General features: G+C 35.6%; 1 protein-coding gene across 1 annotated transcript; it reads right to left on the reverse strand.

The window, feature by feature from the left end:
• Positions 1 to 415: 415 nt before the first annotated feature.
• On the reverse strand, positions 416 to 8,916 carry LOC115969815 (pleiotropic drug resistance protein 1-like). Its single transcript, XM_031089429.1, has 24 exons — positions 8,332 to 8,916; positions 8,009 to 8,129; positions 7,828 to 7,916; positions 7,659 to 7,743; positions 7,406 to 7,565; positions 7,240 to 7,316; positions 7,062 to 7,115; positions 6,876 to 6,966; positions 6,475 to 6,776; positions 6,059 to 6,340; positions 5,541 to 5,857; positions 5,288 to 5,448; positions 5,087 to 5,190; positions 4,814 to 4,970; positions 4,644 to 4,736; positions 4,380 to 4,543; positions 3,659 to 3,991; positions 2,845 to 3,135; positions 2,669 to 2,752; positions 2,451 to 2,584; positions 2,039 to 2,266; positions 1,747 to 1,918; positions 817 to 1,071; positions 416 to 732 (listed from the first exon to the last, which is right to left on the reverse strand). Exons 1-24 carry the CDS (start codon positions 8,658 to 8,660, stop codon positions 475 to 477), a joined length of 4,341 nt encoding a protein of 1,446 aa, XP_030945289.1. The 5' UTR covers positions 8,661 to 8,916; the 3' UTR covers positions 416 to 474.
• Positions 8,917 to 21,924: the final 13,008 nt, after the last annotated feature.

The following is a 21,924-nucleotide window of genomic DNA, read 5'->3' on the forward strand; positions in this document are numbered from 1 at the left end:
ACAAAAATTTATCTAGCTAACCCAGAAGGGCTAATTTTCTTTTGACTAGTATAAAAAAAGGTATTTTCTTTTCCTTTAGCAAATTAAACATGTGAAAGATGTATTCTTCTCTTTATTCATTTCTTTTTCACCCTACATCCATACACACATAGGGAGAAATATTTTGTCTTCCCTTTCATTTTCAATTCCCCTGCTCTTTTCCTTTCTCTTTCCTCCTCCAACTACAACCAAACATACTGTAAGTGACACAGGAAAAAGACTACACAAATTTGCATGTACCCCATATTATGTTAGGTTCAAATTCAACAAATATTAAGTTAGGTAGCCCAGAATATTGAGACAATTTTCGGACCTTGTATGGCATTGACCCTAAACAGGATATCAGTACTATCTCATACAGCTCTGAAGTCCGGAATTATAATAAGCAAAAATTGCTATAATGGGATCTTCTTTGTATTTACAATTATAACATTCTCATCTCTTTTGGAAGTTGAATGCCTTAATTGAATAGGCAAAGGTGAATGCAAAGAGAACTGAAATTCCAACAATCACAATTGCAACAATACCCACAAAGTCATTTCTATACCCAAAATAACTCCTCAAAAAATCTTCCACGGTTTCACCTGAATCGAATGTGTCCTTGATGTCTCCAAACTGTGAAGCAATCAAGCCATACAAGGTCCAAGAGACCGGGCAAGCCCAATAGTACCATCTCCACCAGATTGGCATCCTCTGTAACAAAGCAAAGTTGATCCTTGTAAGTTATGGTTTCATTTTGCATACTGAAAAACATGCATAGGGATTATTGAAACTTACTTTCCTGGGAACGATAAATCCTGAGAAAAGGTTCCATATTGCATAGAAGGCTGAGGAAATTATAGCAGCTATGTTGTGGTTTGGAGTAACGGCCACAGTCATCATACCATAGAAAGTGAAGTATAAAAAGGTGAAGTACATGAAGAAGATATACCAAAAGAATTTGCTGACTGTCCAATCAAACCCAATCATGGCGTACACTATAATGCCATATATGACAGTTTGAACGAAAATGTATGGAAGCTCAATGAAAACCTGCAAATTTGGAGAGGAAAAATGTTGATTAAATTAGCTAGACTTGAAAGTATCCATTTACTCCATCTCATTTACTAGCAAGTGAAAATGGGAAGTGCACATAATTCCACGTTCTAAACTTTTATTTTCCAAAAAATCATGAATGGTAGAAACAAACCCTTAAACAATATCCATTATACATTCCAATTGTTGAAGATATTAAGGTCCAATCCTCGTTAAGGTCCAAGTCTATTGTATAAATTTAATATAAGTTTGTTATATCTAATGCTACTTGAAGTGCAAGTGAAGTAATTCTAGTCTTATTTGGAGTACAAGTAAAATAATCATAATCCTACTTGAAATTGTTTGTCTAAAATTTAGCCTAATATATATACCCATCAATGGGTTGTAACACATATCTCAATATTAAGGATGCAGTTATCAATGGCTATCTCATGTCGATGTAAACCTCTAAAACCAAATCATGTTAGTTCCATTTGTTCTCTCTCTCTCATCTTTATTTTCTTCTTTATATTTTTCCATACCCTTTCTAACATGGTATCAAAGCTATCTCTTCTAATATCAATCAATTCTAAAATCCCAAATTAAAAACTAATTACCACAAGAAAAGTAAAGATATGATGGGTTCTCCCCAGAAAAACAACTTTATTGAGCTTCATAGACCAGGTACCATACCTGTCCAAAGGCATATGGCAAAGCTGAATACATTCCAGCGGCTCTTTCTCTATAAAAGACTGTTCTCTCAATGGCTACAACTGGCTGCACTGATGAGGCGTTTTGTACGCCGATGAAGAGAACAGCAGCATATATGGAACCCATTGCATTGAAAAGATCTTGTCGGTTTCGCCTGCATTTCCAAGATAAAATATCAAAATTAGGGACTAGGAGATAAAAAATAAAAAAATTTTAAAAATTGTAAAATTTTGAGTTCCATTTTCACATATGCTTTAGTTTTTATCTTGTGTACCTTTTGGAGCCAAGATCCCAGAATATTGTCCCAAACATTAAAGCTATGAAAGTTGTAAATAACAGTCTGACTGCACTGTATGGTGGGTTTCGCCAATATGACAAATGTTGTTTCCATAGGCAAGCCATACATTGGGTGAAGAAAGACTGTGAGTATTGTGTAGGGAAGTACAAGTCTTTTGAGCCTGGTGGAGGTGTACATAATTCGTTGATCAAGGTCTTGTTTCTCCTGGATCAATCACCACGCACTATTAATTGCTATAAAACAGGAGTATGAATTAAACAAAGGAAACTTCTTAGAGACTTCAATAGTTTCCCCTTTGAACTCAAGGGCATTTCAAAGTCTTTAATTCTAATAATTCTCAGTATATCCACAACCACAAGGAAAGTTTCTTTCATCATTGTGATCTTACCTATAAAGTTCTGAGCTCTTGTATATTTCAGTGAAGTTCACCCCAAAAGCTGCTTCTTGTCCTGCTGAAGTAACCTCCAACATCCAAGTTGCAGGATTGTATTTATCCTTAATCTTAGGAACACCATGAATTCCCTTAATTGAAACAACTCACCTATGTCACTAATGCAGTGGTAAACGAGGGAAATATTTATACTATCATGAATTAATTTGCCTAACCTCAAAGTAGTCGATCAAATGGGAAGAATGGCGGCCTAATGGACCCACATATATCTCTTCACCCCCCCGTTTCAAGAGAAATAACTTCAATGCAACACAAAAAATTGTCAGTTCTTGTATAAAATTTAGTAATTAACATAAACTAATGATTCTTTAACCATCAAAAAGTATCTCACCTCATCAAAAGCATCAAATATATCAATGCTGGGCTGATGGATGGTGCAGACCACAGTTCGCCCTGTGTCTACAGTGTTCCTCACTGTTCTCATTACTATTGCTGCTGCCCTGGCATCAAGACCAGAGGTTGGTTCATCCATGAATATAATAGATGGGTTGGCAACAAGCTCAACTGCAATCGTTAGCCTTTTGCGCTGCTCAGTTGATAGACCATTCACGCCTGGCAATCCTACAAGTGCTTCTCTTAAGGAGGTCAGCTCCACCAGTTCCATGACTTCCTCGATGAACATCTGCAACCCATCAATCAGATATGTAATCAGTAAACTGATAGTATTCAACGAACTAACACTTAACTAATATTTAATGATACTTTCACTTGTGAGCCCTGACTCACCCTCAATAAAATGGGATCCAACTCATAGATTTTTTACTTTTTCATTGGGAATTTGGGAGGTAATAAAAAGTGGAGACGTGGTTTGAACTTTGAACTTTATACTACTGCTTTGATATCATGTTAGAGCACCAATCCAAAAGATTTTCTATGAGGTGGAATGGCATAAGTACATTAAAAAAAAAAGAAAAAAATTTAAAAAGACTTAAATATCATGATAAAGTACACTTATCCAAAAAACTGGAGTATTAAGTTAATCACAAAACCATTATTTTAACAAGCCAGGAGAGAAACACATGAATCTTAATTATTGAAGTGTAATGTTTACCCTTTCAATTTTAATGAGCATTCCAGCTTTTGAGTTTATACTTTTCTCTGCACCATGCTGATGGAAATAAAAGTGAGTTTGACCAAAACTGTACCTTTCTGGTTGCAGAGTCAACCTCAGGTGGTAACCGAAGCCATGCGGAATAAACCAAAGACTCGTAGACTGTAACATGAGGAGAGTGGATATCAGTTTGCTCGCAGTATCCTGATATGCGGGCAAATGTTTCTTGCTTCTTTGGATGCCCAGATATAGTGATGCTTCCTTCAATATATCCACCAGTTTTCCTTCCCGCCAACACATCCAGTAGAGTAGTCTTCCCAGCACCACTCACACCCATTAAAGCTGTAAGGACTCCTGGCCTAAAAGCACCACTCACACCCTTCAAGAGTTCCAGCCGATCCTCAAGAACACCCTGAACTTTCATTTCCTGCAACCATGATAACAAATATTAGGATGCAGATACATTCAACACCAGGAATTAGCTGAAATATTCTAATCAGAGAAGAATAACGAAAAAAAAAATGCACATCTACATGCAAGAACTAATTGAGACTCAGGAGCTTATGCACACACCAAAAAAAAAAAATCACAGATTCATCAACAAACTGTATTATCTTTCTATATAATTTTATGTGTGATAGTTTTTTTTTTTAATTTCAAATAAAAAACAAATTTCTAACATAATAACTTTATTTTTACTTTTTTTCGAAATAAAAAAATATTCTTTAACAAACATGCTGCTTGTTACTCTTCAGCTTTTGTATCCTCCTGAAATCTTAATATAATATTGGCTCTTATATAAAGGTCAAAGATACCTGTGGCATGTCTACAGCATATCTGATATCATCAAATGTAATAGAAAGGGGTTCAAAGGGAAGAACCATCCCCCTGTTGCTTTTGTTGCTAGCATCTTTAATACTGCTCACTCTTGCAGACAATGTCCTGGATGATACACTTCTTCGACTTTCGTTCCCTCTTTCTGCATTGTTATCATTGTGAATATATTATAGCTAGAATCTAATAAGCAGAAACATAAGTGTAAATCTTAGAGCTTGAAGACCCACCAGATGAACTCTTACCTCTTGATGGTAGCTCAATGGACTCTCCAGTTCTATTAGCATTTTTCTCAGCCAAGGCCTCTTTGGATATTACTGCCTGAGGCTTACCAAATGCTGCAGCAAAATAATCCAATCATCAGATCATTATGTCCAATAATAGAAACTCAAAATTATATGTGTTGAGTACTTACGGTCAAGGTATTCTAGGGCCAAAGTGAAAAAGAAATTGAAAACGAAAATATATCCAATTGAGGCTCCAACTCCAATCCAATACCAATAAGCTTCTGTGAATACCCCGCGAGACTTCAAGACTGAAACTCCTAATGGTTCTGTTGAATAAGGAGGAACCTATGACAAAAATATTTGTACATACTTATTAGCTGATTCTGTTTCATATCTTTTTCCCTGATCTCTTATCTTCTAATGTGTTTTTTCTTGGCCAGAATTCAAGAAGTGATACTTACATGTCTCCAACTCTTCCCAAGAAATTCATTGACAGCTATAGCATTCTGTGCATACATCATTGGTGAGACCCAGTAGCCCCACAACCACCATTTCTGCACATTATCTAATGCAAAAGGACATTGTCTTTTTCCATCAGTGTCTAAAAAATAACCTAGAGGTAATGAAAATTCTACATAGATTCAATTGCATCATTGATTCACCTCGTGATAAAACAAATCCACCCAGAACCAGAACAGCAAGTAAAGCAAAAGACCCAAATGTGTTTGCAACAATTACGTTCCTTCCAAGTGCCGCCATCAATCGGAACAGTCCAGATGCCATCTGGTTAATAAAAAGGAGTAAAAGAAACTGTTTGAAAAACCTGCCATAAAGAACTTTAGTCAAATTCAGGAAACTCAAAATCTAGAATTTAAGTTCAATTTTTAACATTTATAATGTTCCTTTTTCTCTCACCGTCCAATGTTTGGATCAAAGCCGATGACATAATAAGTCATGACTACCCAAATGGCAACCTCCAGGAAGGTTATAGGGATCTTAAGGATCCATGTTGGTAGAGAATACGCCCAAGAAGGATAAAAGAGGAGGTCCCTTTGCTTGAAGAAGACAGGAAGTTTCATGATGGTCATAGCAAGCTCTGAGAACCCATTAAACATTATAATGATGATTATAAAGAACATAGCGCCCATATAAATTCCACCATCTATAACTGTATCCCGGTGCATCTCAGTCCGAAGAAATAATGTCATTGTTATAAAAGCCGTCGATATTAGCTGAAATGAAAGCAAAAATGAAACAGTGAGTTAGCAAAAATGAAAAGCTCAATGTTTCAATTAAGTTATATGCCATCTGCAGATAGTAATCCAAAATTTTCTGCCTGCACTTATGGAACCCAACAGATTTTGAAGATTTGCATTTGCATTTCCATTCCTATTCCTGTTAAAGACAAAGTTAAATACTTAAAATATACTTACTTGGAACATCTTGAAAAAGTAGACAAATGAATTCCTCTTCATAAGCAAAAGTTCTCTAGATACGCAAGCTTTGAAAAGTTCCTTCTTGTTAACTCCATACTTTTTAGTTGTTAAAGCAGCGGGATGGCCGCTGGACTTGTCAAAAGGAGTAGCAAGCTCATCACCTATTTTTCGACCAACATGAAATGACTGAAATGCTTCAGAAAATTCCTTAACTGAAACATAACTATAAGCCTCGTCTGTATGTGCCCAGTACTGCTCTTGATCTTTCCTTGATGTCACCTATCACAAATTCATATTATTATTATTATTATTATTATTATTATTATTATTATTTAATTTTTAAGAAAAGGTTCAATCCCTTCTGAAGAATGAATTGAGGTTCAAGAAGGATATTAAGTCAAAATCATAATTACTTCTTGCAAGAAGTCAGCAACTCCCTTCCTCTCTGGACATTTGAAGCCCATATATTCAAAGAACTCCAACACATTTTCGCGAGGACCCTGATACACAATTTGCCCATCTGAGAGGAGAATTATGTCATCAAACAGGTCATATGTTTCGGGTGCAGGCTGGAGGAGAGAGATAACTGCTGTTCCATTGAGAATGTGGATGGATTGTCTGATTGAATTTACTATCTGGAATGTTGTCGAACTGTCCAGACCAGTTGAGATCTCATCCATAAAAAGTGCTCTTGCTGGTCCAACCAGCATTTCCCCTATATTTTGTTCACCAAACATTTCAAATAATTAACTCAAGTGCATGGGGACAATTTCAGTAGGCAAAGAGAGTGTGGCAGTGTTGTTCAATGCTTTACCTGTTGTGAGTCGCTTCCTTTGTCCACCAGATATACCTCGGCGCATTTCATCCCCCACCATGGTATCTGCACAGACTTCAAGTCCAAGAATCTGCAAAAATTTAAAAATCAATAACAGATATTATACCCTTATTTGTATTTTTGTTTATGGTGCATCCCTTTCGAATCAGATAGACTCATTGGTACCTTTAGTATATAATCTGTTATGACACTGGTCTCCTGCCCTTCTAGTGATGCAGCCTGCAAAAATGATAATAAAAGTGTACTTTTAGCAGCAATTTTGCACCATTGCAGATATAAAATTCAAACAGAAATTTAACATGAGTTTTTTCCCAAGTTTTCTTTTCTCCAAATGCAGCCTCACCTTCATATAGATATCAAGATCAGGATCTGGCTTGATATTTGCAGTCTTCTCTCTCCTGGATAATTCTGCCAACATCTCTGCAAATTTTACATGCAAAAGTTTAATTTAAACATCAAAAATTTTCAGAATGAGTTTAACATGTCAACTTCATTGTTTTTTAACTGACCATAACGTGGTCCAACCCCTTGACATCTTGCTGAAAAAGCCAGTGTTTCTCTCACTGTCATTTCTCCTATATGGACATCATGCTGACTTATATAAGCTGATGTTCTCTGTGGTACAAACTCTTCCATTCCATGTCCATTGTATGTGACTCTCCCTGAGGACTGGAATTTAAAAGCTCTTGTATGAATTCATAAGATAGTGAAACAATTTCCCCAACTAAGCAGTGTGAACAGATTGGAATCTAATTTCCTTACTTTCAGCTCTTTACCAAGTTTTCCTGCCAAAGCCAATAGTAGTGTGGTCTTTCCGGAGCTTGGAGGGCCTAAAAGCAATGTCATTCTGCAGATTCCAGCAGATCAAATAATTGAGAATGGATCATTTAAGAGTCTCTGATTATTATTTTAACAAGTTGTGTCTACTAACCTTCTAGGCTTGATGATTCCACTAACATCATGAAGAATTGGCAATGGTTTCTTTCTACTTGGAAGAATGTGAAGATAATTCAGGAACCCCTATAGGAAGATGGTGAGTGAGTGGTTATGCCTCTGAACGTATACAAGGCTAATTAGATTCACAGATAAAATCTAAAAGATGAACTATATACCTCTAACATATTAACAGAAAAGTTGAATATTGTGGGTAATGCCCTGCCACCAACATAAGCTTCTGCTTCAACATCTAAATGCTCGAACCGGACTTCAATTGTTGGCATATCAAGTCCAACACTGGGTTTCATATTTGAAATACAGATAAAAACCAGCACAAACACGTTATGACTTTCTTCAAACACACCATATGCAACATATATATATCATTATGGCCCATTTCAGTTTATAAGCTTAAGTTTGAGGTTATATATTTCAAATATAAACACACACACACACATGCTTACAAGCAAAAGATGTGAATCTATTTGGTCAAGTTTACCGTTCAATGCGGTCCTTGAGCTTCAACAAGAATTTCTCATTATCTTCTTCTGCAATTTTCACTAGCCTCTCCAATAAGTTCTTCCTCTCTAGCAGTCCAAGACTCTCTATATCAATCTCTCTAGCTTGACCTTCTGCTTCAGTGAGTATACCTCTCCTTATACGCAAATAAGTTGGCAGTTTCTCAATAGCAGCCCATTTTAAAGCTTCTTCATCATCTTCCTCCAGTGAAGACTTGGAAAAAACTTCCAAGCCAGTGTTCCTCCAGATGTTAGAGCTGCTTAGACGTGCACTACTCACTCTAAATATTTCACCACCACCACCCTCCATTTTGCACCACCTAATACAGTTTGTTCAATACAATAAGTAACCAAAACCCAGAGAGTCTTTCTTTTTTGACTTTCATGCAAGAAAACACCAGTGCACGTGCATGGATTTTAGACAAATGGAACTGAAGCAACTGTGTCTCCACTCTTTCTGAAATGGGTCTCTTCTAGTTCAAAGTCCTAACTTCCTTAAGTCCAGTCTCCCTCAGAAAAATGGACAGAAAGATACAACAATGTATGTGTCCTCTCTTTCCTCTTCAGTTTAGGACTTATGGGAATTTGGTTTGGGCAGTTTGTTTGATACCCTAAAGAATGGAAGAATATATAATATATAGCTTTAGGGGTACACAAAGTCACAAACCACTAAGGGTCAACTTCTTAATTAGGACGTTTATTATATAAGGGTGGTTGCACGTAATGGCATATGTCACATGGGGGAAACAGCTTGGCCAAAAAAATTAAATCCTCATTCTCATCATCATCTTCATCTTCATCATCATACCATTATATTCTAGAATTCAGAATTCCTAACCCATGATTTTATAATATTTTACTCAACCTTTCAAATTTTTTAATAACTACTCAACTTTCCCAAATTGGACAAGATTTTTCTCACAATTTTCAAATGTGAAAAATACTAAGTGTATTCAATTTTACTATAACAAATTTATATTGGAATTAATTGGGTATGAGTAATGCTACAGCCACAAACTATTTTACAACATTTTACAAACTGTTGATGTGGCAAATTCTTATTAGTTCTAATATGGGTCCACCGCTAATATCATATTTTTACTTACCAATAATTATTTGAAAAATGCTAAAGCCATATCAGCAGTTTGTAAAAATATTGTAAAAGAGTTTGTGCTTGTAGCATTACCGATAATAAATATATTTCTGGAGCCGTTGACTCTAATTAATATGTAATTAATTTGTATAATTTAAATTTCTTAATGACCTCATTGGAAAAAATTCTTGGAGCCGCCACGATTGACTCTAGATTGGATTTCCGAACAAAGTTAAAACTTTTAAAAAATAACAATAATAATTTGATAGTCCGCTTAAGGATATTTGAATTCCCAATTTTTTTGAGAATACCACAAGCATTAATTAAGTTACAAGGCTTTTGGCAACAAAATTAAGACTTTTTTTAATAATCAACAAGGTTAATGCTCTTGCTCTTAAGATAAACTTCTCTTTTTTTAATTTTTTCAATAAACAGAATTTTTATTTTGAGCTGTCAAAGTACACTAAATTAATCAATAATCAATTACCGACTGAGTGTATATTTTATTCTGAATGATCGGTGACTGTGGAAAACGAGAGATATTGTCGGGAAAAAAAATATGAAAACAAGAAGCAACAGGAGGGTTCTTCCATTTCCTTGATCCCCGGAGGCCATTAATTCATGAAGCTAAATGATATCCTAATTAATGCATGCATGATTATAGAACAAAATGCATCTTCCCGATAAATTTTCCTTTTTTAATTGTCATATTTTTTTATGAGATTGTACTATTTATGCGTTATTTGAACATGCATGTTTGAGATTTGCTATGTCCAGTATCTTATTTTTAATTGAAGCAAGATTTTCCTTTGGTTCTCATGATCAAGATCAAAACAACTATTTTTCTATATATATATATATATATATATATAATATATATATATAAAAGATGACATGAGATCCTCGATTGAAATCTCTTATCAACATCTTAGGGTTATTCCCATGAAATTTCTTCCTGTAATAACTAGATGTATATATATAGGGTTAGGTGTAAGTTGGTGTATCTTTAATCAATGTTATATTACTCAATATTTTTTAATTGGATGCGAATTTTGACAATTCTACTATTAAATTATATTATTTTCGCATATTCTTCATGCTATTTTAAGGTGATCAAAGATTAATAGTTATGTCATCAATCAATTATTTAAATTCAAGTTTTTATAGTACAAAATAATACATAAAAGATGAATTTATGAATCGAATGGTAAATAACATCCAATTGGCATGAATATTAAAAACATATATAAACATGTAATTTAACAGTGGGATTTTCAAAATATGAATTCTATAACAAATTATTGGATGATGTAACATTGCTTAGAGTTACATCAGTTGTAAATATTGTTACACCACTCAATATTTTTTAATTGGATGCAAATTTTGACAAGTCCACTATTATATTATATATCTACATATATTTTTCACGCTTGCAAAATTTCGAGGTAATCAAATATTGTATTATGCATTAATGATGAGTTTATGGGTCGACTAATAAATAACATCTAATTGACATGAAAATTGACATGAATGTTAAAAACATATAAAACATGTAATTCAACGATGGGATTTCCAAATATGAATTCTATAACAAGTTATTAGGTGGTCTAACATTATTTAGAGTTATATTAGGTGTAACTTTAAGCAATGTTACACCACTCAATATTTTTTAATTGAATGCGAATTTTGACAAGTCCACTATTGCATTATATATCTACATATATTTTTCATACTTGCAAAATTTTGAGGTAATCAAATATTATATTATGCATTAAAGATGAGTTTATTATTCTAATACTAACATCCAATTGGCATGATAATAGGCATGCATGTTAAGAACATATAGAACATGTAATCCAATAATGTAATTTTCAAAATATGAATTCAATAACAAGTTATTGGATGGTATAATATTGCTTAAAGTTGCACAAAGTGTCTCTCTCTCTCTCTCTCTCTCTCTCTCTCTCTCTCTCTCTCTCTCTCTCTCTCTCTCTCTCTCTATATATATATATATATATATAATCAAAACTAATAGGTGGCACATATAACCTCCCCTTTATAACATCACTTGCTCCATGCCAAAAGGATTTGGACAGAATCTTCAGCAAATGGAAATATGGTACTTTCCAACTATAAAAAAAAATTAATAACAAAATAAAACCCCTTTTTTTGGTTTGATCTTGTTGTTTGATGTTAGAGCATTCTCATAAAAAATGCTAAATATTTTAGCAATTACCATTTCAAAATCCTACTTTATCAATTTTAACATATCTCTTTACAATCCACCAAACATCAAACATTCTATTTTTTTTTACAAATCCATCCGAAAATCAATCCCATAGCCCAAAAAAAAAAAAAAAATACAACAACAACAAACTAAACTAAACTAAACTTGAGAGAGAGAAGCCTCACCGTGAGAGGAAGAGAGGGAGGCAGAGGATAGAGCGGCGAACAAAACCCACAAACCCAGAACCCAAGACCCACGGCTAGCCACTGCCAGCCATCACCACCCAAACCCATATCCTCATACCACCATCAACCAGAAAAACAAAAACAAAAACAACCCAGAGACCCACGCCTCAGCCACAGCAACCAACCTCAATCACCACCCACCCACCTTGTTCTCAACCCCAACCAAAACCCACCACCTCGATCTCAACCCCAACCAAAATCGACCACCCCGATCTCAACCCCAACCAAAATCGACCACCCCGATCTTATCCCCGGTCACGTCGATGATCCACGAATGTAGACCCACAAACCCAGACCCATGAACTCAGACCCACAAACCCAAACCCATAAAATCGCCGGAGCACATCAGACCACGACCCACGACCATCGCCGGAGCACAATCATCGGTGGAGCACACTCATCGGCGAACCACATCGTTGAAGCACAGAGAGAGAAGAGAGAAGAAAGAAGTGAGAGTGGAAAGAGAAAGATAGAAGAGAGATAGTTGTTAAGGTGAATAAAAAATCATTTTTCTTTTACAATTGTAGCTACAATGCATTCTCAAATATGAGATTGCACTGTAGCTGAATCTTAAAGATTTTAAGATTTTGCAGCTTTAATGTAGGGTGTTTTTATCTCAAAAATGCTAAAAAAAATAGCATTTGAGAGCTTTAATGTGAATGCTCTTAGCATGCTACTTATCAATGGGAGTTGTAATTTTGTTCTTATGTTTGGAGTGTGAAGAATTGCTGGTGTCATGAAAATAGAAGATTGTCCCAAATTCAATATTAAAAAAAAAAAAAAAAAAAAAAAAAAAAAAAAAAAAAAAAAAAAAAAAAAAAAAAGCTTTGCATGAGAACTGGTCAGTGGTCCCTCGATGGGATACACCATTTTTTTTTTGAACATAATCTATGATGAAGTCATGAAACTGATATGATTTCCACACAAAGAAAATTCCAATCAAAATGCAGTAACAAGACTGACAATGATATAAAGTATGAACTAGCCATGGTCATGAAGGAGTAATGCCTTTAAATCAGGGATGACACATTAAGATTAGATTTAATAACCAATATTGTACTTGTCCGTGGGTTTGTTATTGTTTTTAGTACTTGTTGGAGTTAGTCAAGGTTCTTTTTTTTATGAATATGATTTTGACTAAGCTATGTCAAGAACTATCGAATTTTTTACATTCCACTAGCAAAAACCGTGAACTACAAGTCTCAAACCAAATAGAATGATTTTCCTTCATTGACTTCTTCAGGTGCGTAAGTATACCTCAATTCGTACATCTGAAAGGATAAGTGTTAGATTTCAGATGTTGGTTAAAATGGTTTAAATTTATGTATTTGAGTTAGGTTACAAATCTTGTTAAGAAGCTGAGGACTGAAGATATGAAGTTCAAGGATTTTTGCTTAAGCTAAATTTAGATTCACTTGACATTATCTCTATTCTCGCTCGAACAAGATTGTAATAATCTAAAATTCAAGTTTGAATAAAGATTGAGGAAATTATGCTTTTACATTCATTGTTCATGTATACTTTACATAGTATACTAAACAACTGTATACAATATTGTATATGTTCATGCAAATGAACATATACAATATTGTACACTATTTGTGTACACTTTACATGAATAGTGAATATAAACATATCATTGTCCAAATCCATCTTGTGCTTTGATCCTAAACAATATAACAACTGTGTGATTGACATTTTTCTCCAATAGTGGATAATTATTTTTGAGTTCTAAAGTTTTGGGTTGATTCGCCAAGAAGGATTCTAGAGGTTATAAAGCCACTCGGTGGGAAGCCAAACGAAATATTTGCAAAAGTTGCAATAGAGAGTCTAATAAATAGTGGTTAAATAATTAAATTCACATTTTTCTAACATTCTTATTAAGTTTTTAGAAAATTGATAATTTATTATGGTGTCAAAATAGTCTCTTTTGTAAGCCAACTGTTTTTTTTTTTTCCCCCTTCTTTCAAATGGAATTGTAGTCCAACGGTTAAAATAATTGATTTCCAAGTAATTAGCATAGGATATTACTTATTAGAGATTAAATTCTATAAGGACGTGGTGTAAAACCCATGTTTTACCCCTCCAATCCCAATATGTCACATCATCTTATCACATATTTAAGAATAAACACAATCACACTCAATCAATTCTAATACCCATAAATAAATCCAACCAAATTGGGAATCTATTGAGATGTTATTAGGTGTTGTAGGATATATTGAATTTTAATAAATTTTAAGTAAAATGCTGATGTGGCAATCACTTATTGGATGGTGTAAAACATAGGTTTTACACTCCATCCTTATAGAATTTAATCTCTACTTATTAAGTGGTCTTTTTAAATTTATAAGGTCCAGATAGGCCTCAATTCTCCGTGGAATAGCATCATGAAAATTGTATTAATTTATTTTTATCTTTGTTTTGAAATTCCGACTATTTAAAATAGAAAAATAAAGAGGTTTAAGGTTTTTAAGGTTAAATCGAGATTTAACCAAGGCCAAATCTTGACAAAATAAAAAATATTATTCAAATATATATAATAAATGTGGGGTCCAATAATATGTGGCCCTGGCCCATTTTTACATTAGAGCCCAAGGCCCGAGCCGAAGAAGGTTAGAGCCGAGGATAGGTAATAAGAGTCCAAATAGTTTTGAGAAACAGCCGAGGATGATTCTGTCCTCAGCATATCCGAGGTCCCCCTGGAAGGAATGACAAAAATGGTATAGGAACAGTTTGGGAAAAAATCTAAAATATCTATGTCAATAGGGAAGGATACGCTGGATAGTTGAACGACCAAGGACAAAGGGAAAGCTGCCCTTACTGCCATTCAATACTCTGCACCTGACAGAGCCATACTCTTCAGCTTTTACAACCACCCCCAACCACTCTAGGTATGGGCTGATGAGACAAGTATCAGTCTTGGAAAAGTCGATCCTACACGTGGACGAAGGATAAGGAATACTGGCTAATATAAAAAGAGGAACAAGCAATCCGGGGGAGGGGGCTGGGAAAAATGGCCAAAAACCAGAGCCTCCCAGCCCGCCTCCAAGAGAAAGATTCCTAGGGCGAACACGATTTAATTACGTATGAACACCACGGAGAACTACGGTCTTGTGACCAAGGTCTAACCTTTCAAACCCACGCTCTATAAATGATATTGTTTGGGCCTTTTTACGTGCGAACCCAACATTATTACGGGTCGTTACAAATCGTGTCCTTACAACCTAATAGGGGCAAAATTTGCCAAACAATACAATTTCCGAAATATTTCAGCTGGATAGCACGCGTTCAAACTTATTTAGTAAGTTGGACTCTTTTTGGAAGTCAATTTTAGTAAACTCGACTTCCAGGCGAATTCAACCCCTCATCCAGCAAGTAAATAAGTTTGATTTGTACTGCACCTGGAAGTCGAGTTCAACATACTCGATTTTCAGTGGAAGTTGAGTTTGTTAAACTCGACTTTCAAGTGTTCTACACTTTTGCAGAACTGATTTTTTGTAGGAAGTCGAGTTTGTTAAAATCTACTTCCAAAAAGAGTCCAACTTACTGATTAAGTTTGAACGCATACCATCCGCCTAATTTTTTCCCGAAAATATACTGTTTAGTAAATTTTGCCCCTAATAGGCCATTATAAAGCTCATATGAGTCATATCCAACCCAATAGGTATTGGCAAAAAAAATTGAGAATAAGAAAACAAACAAAAACAACTCTCTTTATGTTGTATAAAAATAATAGTTTTCATAACCGACCGGGCTAGCTAGCTTAATTGGGTTTACAAAAAACCAGATGTCTGACACGCTAACTATTAAGGTAAGTCAATTTCTTAGGTCTTTATGTTACAAATTATTATATTTATTGTAAGGATACGATTTGTAATGACCCGTAATAATGTTGGGTTCGCACGTAGAAAGGCTCAAACAATATCATTTATAGAGCGTGGGTTTGAAAGGCTAGGTCTTGGTCACAAGACCGTAGTTTTCCGTGGTGTTCATACGTAATTAAATCGTGTTCGCCCTAGGAATCTTTCTTCTAGAGGCGGGCTGGGAGGCTCTGGTTTTTGGCCATTTTTCCCAGCCCCCTCCCCCGGATTGCTTGTTCCTCTTTTTATATTAGCTAGTATTCCTTATCCTTCGTCCACGTGTAGGATTGACTTTTCCAAGACTGATACTTATCCCATCAGCCCATACCTAGACTGGTTGAGGGTGGTTGTAAAAGCTGAAGAGTATGGCTCTGTCAGGTGCAGAGTATTGAATGGCAGTAAGGGCAGCTTTCCTTTTGTCCTTGGTCGTTCAACTATCCAGCGTATCCTTCCCTATTGACATAGATATTTTAGATTTTTTTCCAAACTGTTCCTATACCATTTTTGTCCTTCCTTCCAGGGGGACCTCAGATATGCCGAGGACAAAATCATCCTCGGCTGTTTCTCAAAACTATTTGGACTCTTATTACCTATCCTCGACTCTAACCTTCCTCGGCTCGAGCCTTGGGCCCCAATGTAAAAATGGGCCAGGGCCACATATTATTGGACCCCACAATAGCCCCTCAAAATCCTGCTGTCCGACCTCTTGGTCGGAGAGGAGGGTTTTGGTAATGCCACGCCTTTATTGCGGTCTGCTTAGATCTGCCCTTCATCAATGTGGGCGTCTCTTCATCTATCCAGGAAACATACCGGACTACTAGACATTCTTTTGAATTCATTCATGATGCGTTCCTGCCACTTCATTATCCGAAACACGCCTTTAATGATTTCCCATTACGAGACCATTTAAATTCGACGGTTATTGACGGTGTGGGGAAGTGGAATGGGCATATTCTCGTTTACCGATTTTCTTGGAAATTTGGACAGATTAAATGCCTCCCGTTTTGCCCTTCATATAAGAAGGAAAGCAAGAGGTTACCTCTCTTACACAGAGACCTTTCAATCCTTTCAAAGTCTGAAACCCTTAACATCCTTCAGTGTTTACTTTATCTGCTATTTTACACCTTGAATTGGGATACGTTCGAGATAGGAGCGGGAATGGAGAGACCATATCCTTCCCAGAAATACCATGTTCTTATGACGCTCAAAATGGCTCGGTCAAGGCAGGGATGGCAAAGACTCAAGATACTTCTCATCCTCCTTTCAGCCAAAATCCGAAGCAGGGGCTCGTCTCGTCAAACTTTTGGCGTGACTGAGCTGGGGTCACCCATTATCAGTACCAGCTGCTCTCTTATGAGCATATCTAACCTGGAACCAGCATGTTAGGAGTCAGGACTGACGCAGGGACAAAGTATCCCTGCTTCTTCCTCTCTTCCTTCACTAGTTCCTCCTTTTGCCTCCCCTTCTTCTTCTTTCCCATCACCAGATCCATCTTGGTGTTTTTCCTTCTTCCTCTTCTTCTCCTCTTCTCAATATGGGTGCCACTGGGGCAAAATTTGGAAAGATTTGGGAGCAAAGCCTAAAAAGATTTTTAGTTGTTTGTTTGTTTTGCTTTTTATTGCTTTTGTAATTCGTTTTCTATATAGGCTTGTTTAAGCCCTTCATTGTACGCTGTAATACCTCTTTATAATAAAAAGTCATCATTGCTTTATTTCGCATATTCTATCTTTTCTTTTTGAAATGGTTATGCCGTGAATAGACGTACTACCCTGTGAATTCTTTTTTATTTTTATACTATGAACGACACTTAGGGCCGAAATCCCAGTTAATAAAAAGACCTTGTTCTGTGCTTATTGAAACTATCCGACATAATAATGCTGATTCGAACAGATGATACTTAGGGCAGAAATCCTTACTAAGAAGAAAAGAAAAAGATATTATGATGAGCCTATTATAGCTGTCTGGCATAATAACACCGACCTGAGAAAACAATTCCTAGGGCCGAAGTCCCTTACTAAGAAAAAAGACATTATTATGAACTTATTGGAGGTATCGCGTACAATAAGACTGACTTGAAAATGGGTTGTATAGCCTAAACTTGAACGAGATGATGGCTGAATGCTCGATGTCTTGTAGGAAGTAATCATCTAAGGATATATAACCCAAAAATGAACAGCCCCTGCGAGTTGCTGAGTAGTAAGGCGTTTCGCCCTCTTCCTAATAACTTTCCTAGCCTTAACCCTTTCTGGTATTTGGTCCGAGGACTGAGCGATTTAGAATTCTTCTTAAGTAGCTGACTTTTTCATAGGTTTGAGTCCGAGGACCATGCAGTACCTTGGTTCTGTCCAAAACTCGATATTTATAAGTAGTTGGTTTCCCCATAGGTTTGAATCCGAGGACCATACAATACCTTGGTTCTGTCCAAAACTTGATATTTAAGTAGTTGGTTTCCCCATAGGTTTGAGTCCGAGGACCATGCAATACCTTGGTTCTGTCCAAAACTTGATATTTAAGTAGTTGGTTTCCCCATAGGTTTGAGTCCGAGAACCATGCAATACCTTGGTTCTGTCCAAAACTTGATATTTAAGTAGTTGGGGGAATTAACCCCTTGGCTATGGCATGGGACCTTGGTTTAAGGGGAACTAGCTCCTCGGCCAAGCCCCTAGAACTATCCGTGCTGCTGACGCTACGAAGCGCAGCCCCTAGTGAAGAAACGTAGCCCCTAGCGAGGAAACGTAGCCCCTAGTGGAACTTTACGCTTAGAACACTACAACCGGCTGTTAGAAATGATAAGGGGACTGTCTCGACCTACCGTCTATGCCAACACACAAGCCTTTCCCACAGACGGCGCCAATTGTAAGGACACGATTTGTAACGACCCGTAATAATGTTGGGTTCGGACGTAAAAAGGCCCAAACAATATCATTTATAGAGCGTGAATTTGAAAGGTTAGGCCTTGGTCACAAGACCGTAGTTTTCCGTGGTGTTCATACGTAATTAAATCGTGTTCGCCCTAGAAATCTTTCTCCTGGAGGCGGGCTGGAAGGCTCTGGTTTTTTGCCATTTTTCCCAGCCCCCTCCACCGGATTGCTTGTTCCTCTTTTTATATTAGCCAGTATTCCTTATCCTTCGTCCACGTGTAGGATCGACTTTTCCAAGACTGATACTTATCCCATCAGCCCATACCCAGAGTGGTTGGGGGTGGTTGTAAAAGCTGAAGAGTATGGCTCTGTCAGGTGCAGAGTATTGAATAGCAGTAAGGGCAGCTTTCCCTTTGTCCTTGGTCGTTCAACTATCCAGCGTATCCTTCCCTATTGACATAGATATTTTAGATTTTTTCCCAAACTGTTCCTATACCATTTTTGTCCTTCCTTCCAAGGGGATCTCGGATATGCCGAGAACAGAATCATCCTCGGCTGTTTCTCAAAACTATTTGGACTCTTATTACCTATCCTCGGCTCTAACCTTCCTCGACTCAGGCCTTGGGGCCCAATGTAAAAATGGGTCAGGACCACATATTATTGGACCCCACATAGGTGATTCTGCTTAATTTTTAGATCTAGTTAACAACTAGGCTTGAATTCTCCATGCATATAATCATGAAAATAGGATTGTTCCCATCATTTGAGGATTGTTTCCAAATTTTTTAGTTTGGATAGAGGATGTTCCTCTGCAATTATTTCTTGTTTTCCAAGCTGATTTAGCCAACATTTCTTAATAATAGCTTGCGTCTTTTCCTCAAAAAAAAAAAAAAAAAAAATTACAACATATACTTGCAAGTTGCAACAATTATGAAAAATTTTGTGTCTTAATCAAAAATTTTGTGTCTTAATCATACTATTATTTTATTTTCAAGAATATATTACCAAATTAATCAAAGTAATAGGAATCTAAGCAAGAAAATAAAGGCAGAAGAAGGTTTATTCCATATTGATGTCAGTCCAACGAGTAAGAGGTCGCTCCTATTGTGATGTTATTCAAAATTTTAAATCTTCCAAAATATTCCTCTGTTTTTTTTCAGTGAACCAAAAATTTCCCTTCTGCCTCTAACTGTAAACATCATATTGGTTGGTGAAAAAATCCACATTTGTTCATTGTTTGGGGAAAGGGCACATCAAAAACTATACAAAAATTACTAAAAAAAGAAATTTTCAAAAACAGAAAGAAAACAAAAGAGCATAAGCAGCTTTGAAATCCATTGTATGTGGCCTGTGATTGGAAAATTTTCAGGTCATGAACTAAGAATCTTCTACTAAAGAATGGGAATTACACACAATCAACTATGCACACATGTCATAGAATATTGAACTAAAAGATGTCACCGCAAACATTTGAAATGTGGCTAGACATTCAAAATGTTATAATTAATAAGAATATACATTAGAACAAGCAAATGACTTTGTTTATGGTCCACGAAGAGACATAAATTGTGAGGTTTCATGCACTATCCATATATATATATGTCAATAACAAAACCCATAATCAAAACTAATTAATGGTTGCACGGAACGAGTCCAGTCTTATATACTATGTATCGCTTTTATCATGTCGTATTGAACCAATTAAATAAATTTAACAAAAATGGAAAACAGAATTTGCATGCTACACTACTATAATTTTCCATCCTCTAAGATTGCCTATGGTCCTCTCTCAAATAGTCAGCTTCTATCATCCATCAAATAACAACTTGGTGCTAAGGCCTCGTTTGCCTTACATTCACACTACTCAGTACTCATTCGCTTTGTCAACGACGATTTTTATAATTCGATAGTTGATGACTTGATGGCGCTTGTTTTACTTTCACAATAAAGCAACATTCATTTGCTTTGTTAACGATGAAGTTTTTTTTTTTTTTTTTTTTTTTGATAATTTAATAGTTAACAGAGTGGGGATTTAAAACTTTAATATTTTTAGGAAGTGTTAACTAATTGAGCTCCAATGCCTTGTTAAAAAATGATTCTAGTTTGGCTGTTTTCATAGTTTGACAACTACAAAAGATGCTTCATTGATGATAGTGATTTCCTTATGGTATTGCTTAAAATGTTACTAAAACTAACCGAAATTGTCTTGACCTGACATAAGAAAACAAAAGTGTCTTGATCAAGCCGTTTGGTTTTCTTAGACAGACGACGGAGGATGAGTTTTATATCCTCGTTACGAAGGGAGCGCTATAAATTCAGTGGAGCAGTTTTGTTTTATATATATTCACAATCAAGTAAAAAGAAATGTTCTTCTCAAAAAAAAAAAAAGTTAATGGAAATGAATTTGGGCATCTTTTGGGTCAATTATTACTTATCACATGGCATTCTCCTAGTTCATAGCATAAACAATCGTGCTCGGGATGCAATAATTAAGTTTCACAGTTGTTGATTACTTTTATTAGCACTAATCACAATATGGTACTTTAATAGGGCCAGCGCCACCTTTAGTTCAAGGGGTCAAATGAATCCCTGATATGGCCAATTTTTTTTTTTTTGAGCGACTTTTGATCCCCTATGATAAAACTTTGAACACTTAACTCTAATTTTTTTTTTTAAGTTCAACTGATATAAGTTTGAATATGATCTTCTTAACAATTTATTCTTGCAAATAAAATTATAATTAATTTAAGAAATGTTAGGTCCACAACATTTTCGCATCACTTTTACAAAAAATCTTAAATGGTAGGTTGTTACTGGCTTTTACTATTGGGAAAAAAAAGTAATTTCAGTAGTGGTTTCAAGTTAGAATCGATAATAACTTACCACTTAAGATTTATTATGAAAATGTTGTAAACATAATACTTCTCAATTAATTTATATGTTTGACTGAATATGTGAGTGGAGTGGCTAAATTTGAATGTTCTTTTAATTTGTTATTTATTGAGTGGATCTGGGAGAGTGGGTCAATCAGTTAGTAAGTAGCAAATGTTAACACTAAAAGACAATTAAACAATTAGATAGAGGATGTTTCTTTAAATAAATTAGACCAGGGGCGTGAAACATGGGAGTGATTGAGTGAAGACAAAAGCAAATGTTAGCACAATAAAAATTTTCTTAATACAATTACAAAGACCAATAGTTAGCAAAGTGAAGTTAAATTGTTAAATAATATAATTGTAAAACAGTATAAATATAAACTAATAAATAAAAATATTCTAAACAGTA

The sequence above is a fragment of the Quercus lobata genome, chromosome 12 (genome assembly GCF_001633185.2).
Source record: "Quercus lobata isolate SW786 chromosome 12, ValleyOak3.0 Primary Assembly, whole genome shotgun sequence".
In the NCBI taxonomy this organism is placed as follows: Eukaryota; Viridiplantae; Streptophyta; class Magnoliopsida; order Fagales; family Fagaceae; genus Quercus; species Quercus lobata.